This window comes from Musca domestica, unplaced genomic scaffold (genome assembly GCF_030504385.1).
Source record: "Musca domestica strain aabys unplaced genomic scaffold, Musca_domestica.polishedcontigs.V.1.1 50, whole genome shotgun sequence".
In the NCBI taxonomy this organism is placed as follows: Eukaryota; Metazoa; Arthropoda; class Insecta; order Diptera; family Muscidae; genus Musca; species Musca domestica.
In genome coordinates, this window is record NW_026712347.1 from 7,359,724 (window position 1) to 7,365,723 (window position 6,000).

Below are 6,000 nucleotides of genomic sequence, written 5' to 3' on the forward strand. Positions count from 1 at the left end.
ACCGATTTCAGGTTTATTGTGCACCAAATGTCTAATATCAAATAGCCTGAATTTTGACACTTCCGACAGAATTCAGCATAACAGCAGGAGCTTCAACTTTTGCTGAAAATCGCTTCAGATATAGCCATAGCTCCCGTAGATATGTAAGAATTTGAATCTCTCACATGTGTAATATACACTCCACACGAATGATATTTGGTACCACATAATTTATAGTTCAAAAATAATTTAGTTCAAAAATACCTCTGCCAACTTTTATCGAGATCTTCATCCGTTTTTATGGTTTTTGCTCAACATAAATTTAATATCAGCCCAAATCGAATAGATTTTTTTGGATAGATATTCAACAGATTTTTTTAGTTGGTGAAACTCGGTCCGGTATATCTATTGCTCCAATAAATATTTTTTTAATATAATTCTTATAGACGTCACATCATGCATCATCAAAAACTCCATCAAATTAGTTAAAAATCGATTCAGAGCTTGATATACTTACTTACGGTTTCCAAATTAAGTTAATTTGAATATGATTGCATCGTAAGTTTGAGTACATCAAAACCCTCGTACTACATCAACATATTATTTTTTCAATACTTTTTTTTTTATTAAATTAAATTTATAACACTTAACAAATCAACGAAACGCATATTCCTCTATCTGACGCTTAGACACGGTGTCTGTAGACAACATAGCGGACAATATTGTAATGGTAGCCATCAGCGGGAGTTTCTTCAATTTGTTCAACGGGATTGACGGGGGCAGGGGGAATGTAGGTGTTGGTTGGTTGAACAACAGGGGCAACAGGTGCAGGTGGAATATATGTGTTGACAGGGGCGACTGGAGCTGGGGCTGGCACTGGTTGAGGGGCAACCTTAACTGGTTTGGGGGCAACAGGTGCTGGTGGGATATAAGTGTTGACAGGGGCAACTGGAGCTGGGGCAGGGGCAACTGGAGCTGGGGCTGGGGCAGGGGCAACTGGTGCAGGAGGAATATAGGTCTTGGCAGGTTGAACGGGAGCTGGAGCTGGGACTACAGGTGCTGGGGGAATATAAGTTTTGACAGGTTGAACTGGAGCTGGGGCAGGGGCTGGTTTCTCGTAGTTGTAACCCAATTCCGAGACATCAGCATAGGCGCAAGCCACAAAAGCCAAGGCCACAATGAGGAATTTCTGTAAATTTTTTAGAGGAGATTTTATTAGTATAATTTCATTTTTTATGAATTTATGTCTTACCATTTTGTTGGGATTTGTTTTTTTGGTCTTGAAGTCAAATGTCAGACTGTGCTCCTCCCGACCTTAGCACTGACTTTTTATACGCAAGTATAAAAAGTCAGAATGTTGCTGTTGTTGTTGCTTGGCTTATTTGGAGTTTTGTTCTTTCTCATTTCTTTTCTCTTGTTCTTCTTCATTGCGACGTGAATATATTAGCTTAGAATTTAAGAAATTAACAAATTCTTTTGTTAGCACCCATCATATTTTTTTAAATTTTATTGGCATTTCATTCTTTGAGCCATGCAGACAAAAGAAACCATGGTACAAAATTTTGTAATAACCTACCACTAATAAAAAAAAAAAAATACAAAAATTCCGGAAGCCTAATAACCCATCGCAATGTAATGTCAACAAACTACCCTTTTTTGTTGGTGGTAGATTGTAAATAGGGGCTATCATAAAAAAAAACAGGTTAAAAAGTATGACTCGGTTTTGCCGACAGATGTAAACCAATGTTCGATTATTTAAATATATTTTGACTTCTGACCCTCTATGTAGTAGGTTCCGAAGGAATGGGCCATTCCAAAATAAAGATGACATAAATATTGCGAATTTGGACTATATAGGTTATTTATTTTACTTGATATGAGATATGTGATAATTTTTATAAAATGTTAAAGTGTGTTTAAGGTACCATATATAGTCCACCGAAGCATTCCATTTTCATTCTTCACATAATACAGAAAAAATAAAGGTATGGGTAAAATTTCAAGAACATCAAACATTTATATCGAATTTCATACGAAATCATAAATTCCGCTACATGCAATATTCATCTCAGGTTTCTGGTTGAGAGCAATATTTAGATAAAGCAAGTTGCCAGGGATCACATACTTGTTTCGCAAGTTATGACAAATAAAAGTATTGAAAAATGTGACCTTTTGTGGGTTAGGTACCAGAAGGGGTTCGCAGATATATATCATCTTCACAACAGATCTTGTGTTAGTAAAAATGTTTGTCTGTGTGAAATTTGAAGAGAGTTGGATGCAAATTTCGCTTTCTTTTAGCGTTTTGTTGTTCAAAATCTTTATCCCTATGTGGGGGAGGTACCAGAAGAAATGGTCTGATCTCTACCATATTTATAACAGATCTTCTGTTGATGGAAATATTGAGATGTACCAAGTCTGAATTAAAGCTTACGTTAATTTCGCGTGTTATGAGCTTCATGGATATTCAAAACTTTGACCCTACTTTGTGGAGTAGGTATCAGAAGGAGTGAACGGCTATATTCGATCTTCATACCAGATCTTTTTTTAATAAAAATATTGTGATGTGTGTAATTTGAAGACAATCGGACTGTTACATCACATTTTATAAGAATTATAATTATTCAAAATGTTGACCCTTTGTGGGGGAGGTACTTGATGGAGTTTACCAATATTGTCCATTTTCGCACCTGACCTAGCACAAATATTAGGATTTGCTAATTTGTGCATTAAAATATTTTTCTTTTTAAAATTTTGACCTTTTTTGGGGAGTTACCAGAAGGAGTGGACTAATATTGCCCACCTCCAAACTCGATCAAAGTTTGATTATAATATTACGATGTACCATATTTGAACCAACTCGGGGACTCCCTTTGAGAGTTATCGTGCACACTAGCCAGCCAAACTGACAGATGGATGGACATCTCAAGGTCGACTCCAAATTTGGTCCATAGAGACCTTGGGTCTAAAATCGTTATTTCGCTTAGGCACGTTTTGGCCGTAGGATATGTACCCTCTGTAGCCATGTGGCTATGCGTTTTAAAAATCGAACATTGGTTGAGGGTATATATCTGTAAGCAAAACCGACTGATACTTCTTAAATTGTTAGATATCACTCCAACCTCCTGGTAATGCAGAAAAAGGTATTTACACAGGTATCCGACTGAGATGAAATTTTCCAGACAATATTTGTTTGGCCCAAGAACGAACCCTTTTGAAATTGGTGAGAATTTAGATATAGCTCCCATATATATCTTCAACCGATTTCGGGTTAATTGTGCCCCAAATGGTCAATATCAATCCAAATGACTGGCACATCCGACCGAATTTAGTCTAGAAGCAAGTGCATCAAATTTGGAGAAAATCGGTTCTGATATAGCTATATCTCCCATATATATATATATATGCTTCATCCGATCGGATCAGATTAGGATATAGCTCCCATATATATGTTTTTATGCGACATCAGGTTTATTGTGCACCAAATGGCTAATATCGGCCCAAATTGGCTAAGTTTTGCAAGTTCCGACTGAATTCATCCTAGGACTGGTACATCAAATTTGGTGAAAATCGGTTCAGATATAGTTATAGCTGTCATTTATATATTTCATCCGACTTGGTGTTTGTTTGTTTGTTGTTTTGCTTTTTGACCTTGCCTTACTTTTTTGAGTTTTTATACATTTCTGTTTTGCTAAGATTTAGACTTTTGATGTATTCTGATACCTATAGTGGAACTTTATGGCAAATAATTTTGTAGAATATTTTTTTTTGAACCATATTTTTTAAAATAGGATCAAAAAGAGCCTTTGATGACAAGCTTGAGTGTTAAAATTTTCGACAAAAATAATCTTCGTATTGTTGTTAATAAAACTGCCGAAGGCACTATACAGCTAAAATTTCCAGATTCCAAGAAATTTTAATCCGCAAATTTCAAAAAAAAGTTACAGAGGGTGATATTAACTTCCTCCCTTTAGTTTATGTTCCGATCTAATCTTCAAAAAACTTTCATAATTTAACCGATTTTTCCTGTAATATTTTTTTTTTTGTTTGTGAAACAGTGAAATTTTCTTTTTCAATGCCATAACTTATCTCCGCTCAATTGTTGTCTACAAAAGCTAGCAATGAACTGATTTGCGGTAGATTGTTAAAATTCTACTCCAGAGCCTCTTTTTCTGCGTGGCTCAAAAATAAAATGTAAATCATTATCAAAGCCTTTAATAAGAAAAAAAACTGGTTAATATGTGGGATTCTAAGCTAAAATATTCATGGCATAACAAAAGAAGAACCCGAAGAAGAGGTAGGCTTAGGAACAAAAAAAAAAGAAAAAAAAAAAACAAATGAAATAAAAAAAATCCCCAAAATGGAAAAACAACAAGAACTTAAAAATAACATTCCCTTGATTTGCCTATAAAAACCCAGCGATTTGAGGGGATAGAGCACAGTCTAGCATTTGACTTCACAAGAAAACACACAATCCCAACAAAATGGTAAGTCACATAAACAATGGGATATAATGGGAATTTTATTAAAAATTTTAAATAAATAAATCAAAAAAACAAAAACTAAATAAAAAATAATAAAAATAAAAATCTCCTTTACAGAAATTCCTTATTGTCGCTTTGGCTTTTGTGGCTTGCGCCTATGCTGATGTCTCTGAATTGGGATACAACTATGAACAGCCAGCTGCCCCAGCCCCAGCACCTGCCCCAGCTCCAGTTCAACCTGTCAAGACTTATATCCCCCCTGCACCAGTAGCCCCCGCACCAGCCCCAGCTCCAGTGTACGTTGCCCCTAAACCAGTTAAGGTTGCCCCTAAACCAGTTCCTGTTGCCCCTAAACCAGTTCATGTTGCCCCCGCTCCAGCTCCAGTTGCCCCTGTCAACACCTATGTCCCACCAGCACCTGTTGCCCCTAAACCAGTTAAAGTTGCCCCTCAACCCGTTCATGTTGCCCCCGAACCAGCTCCAGTTGCTCCCGTTGTTCAACCCACCAACACCTACATTCCCCCTGCCCCCGTCAACCCTGTCGAAGAAGTTGAACAAACTCCCGTCGATGGCTACCGTTACAAGACTGTCCGCCGTGTTGTCTACAGACACCGTGCCTAAGCGTCAGATTAAGGAATATGCATTTAGTTGATTTGTTGATATTATAATTCTAAATAAAACAGAAAATAATAATTTGAAAGAAATCTTTTTTGGAATTTTCTTGAAAAATTTAAAAACAATTGGATGTATTTTTTTGCAGTATGAACAATCTCGTACCGCATATCATGAAGTGCATATTGTGACCTTGAGAGGACTCAAATAGAAAATCTAATGGAATATTGCTATTGGAGATTTAGATATATCTAAATGAATTTGCTGTATTCTTGAAAGAAATTTTCAATTCGGAACTAAAAGATATGATCTAGAATTTATAAAAAAAAATATATATATATATATATAGACAAACATAGTATGGGTGATGCATAAGTTTCCTCAAATTAGAGGATAATACATATATGTATATACGAGCTGTATCTTAACCTGAATCGATCTCGAAAATATAAAATTTTAGACTTGATAGACTTGCAGGCTTTATAAATCGGGGATTTTTTAATAATGTTTTTAGCGGGTCTTCCAGGTCAAAACTCAGAGAGGTCAAAAGTCAGAGCAAAATCGGATTATCCTTTCTCTTTCTGTGCCAAAAATATATATTTTGCAAATTTTGACGTTTTGTGGGGGAGGTACCAGAAGAAGTGAACCGACATACTCCATCTTAACACCAGACCGTGGGTTAATATAAATATTGGGATGTGTGAAATTTGAAGACAATCGGACTTTTACATCACATTTTATAAGAGTCGTAATTACCCAAACTTTCGACTCTTTGTGGGGGAGGTACTGATAGAGTGGACCGATATTGTCCATTTTCACACCTGACCTAGCACTGATCATTAGGATTTGCAAAGTTGGGATAAAATCGAATTATCGTTTTTCTTTCTGTGCAGAAAATATATATTTTGAAAATTTCGACAATTTGTGG

General features: G+C 36.0%; 2 protein-coding genes across 2 annotated transcripts; one reads left to right on the top strand and one right to left on the bottom strand.

Moving 5' to 3' along the window:
- Window positions 1-614: 614 nt before the first annotated feature.
- Window positions 615-1,317, bottom strand: LOC105262377 (uncharacterized). The gene is made up of 2 exons (XM_020039384.2): window positions 1,232-1,317; window positions 615-1,168 (listed from the first exon to the last, which is right to left on the bottom strand). The coding sequence occupies exons 1-2, from the start codon at window positions 1,232-1,234 to the stop codon at window positions 665-667; spliced, it is 507 nt and encodes a 168-aa protein (XP_019894943.2). The 5' UTR covers window positions 1,235-1,317; the 3' UTR covers window positions 615-664.
- Window positions 1,318-4,400: 3,083 nt separating this feature from the next.
- On the top strand, window positions 4,401-5,140 carry LOC101898626 (uncharacterized). The gene is made up of 2 exons (XM_020039387.2): window positions 4,401-4,463; window positions 4,578-5,140. The coding sequence occupies exons 1-2, from the start codon at window positions 4,461-4,463 to the stop codon at window positions 5,079-5,081; spliced, it is 507 nt and encodes a 168-aa protein (XP_019894946.2). The 5' UTR covers window positions 4,401-4,460; the 3' UTR covers window positions 5,082-5,140.
- Window positions 5,141-6,000: the final 860 nt, after the last annotated feature.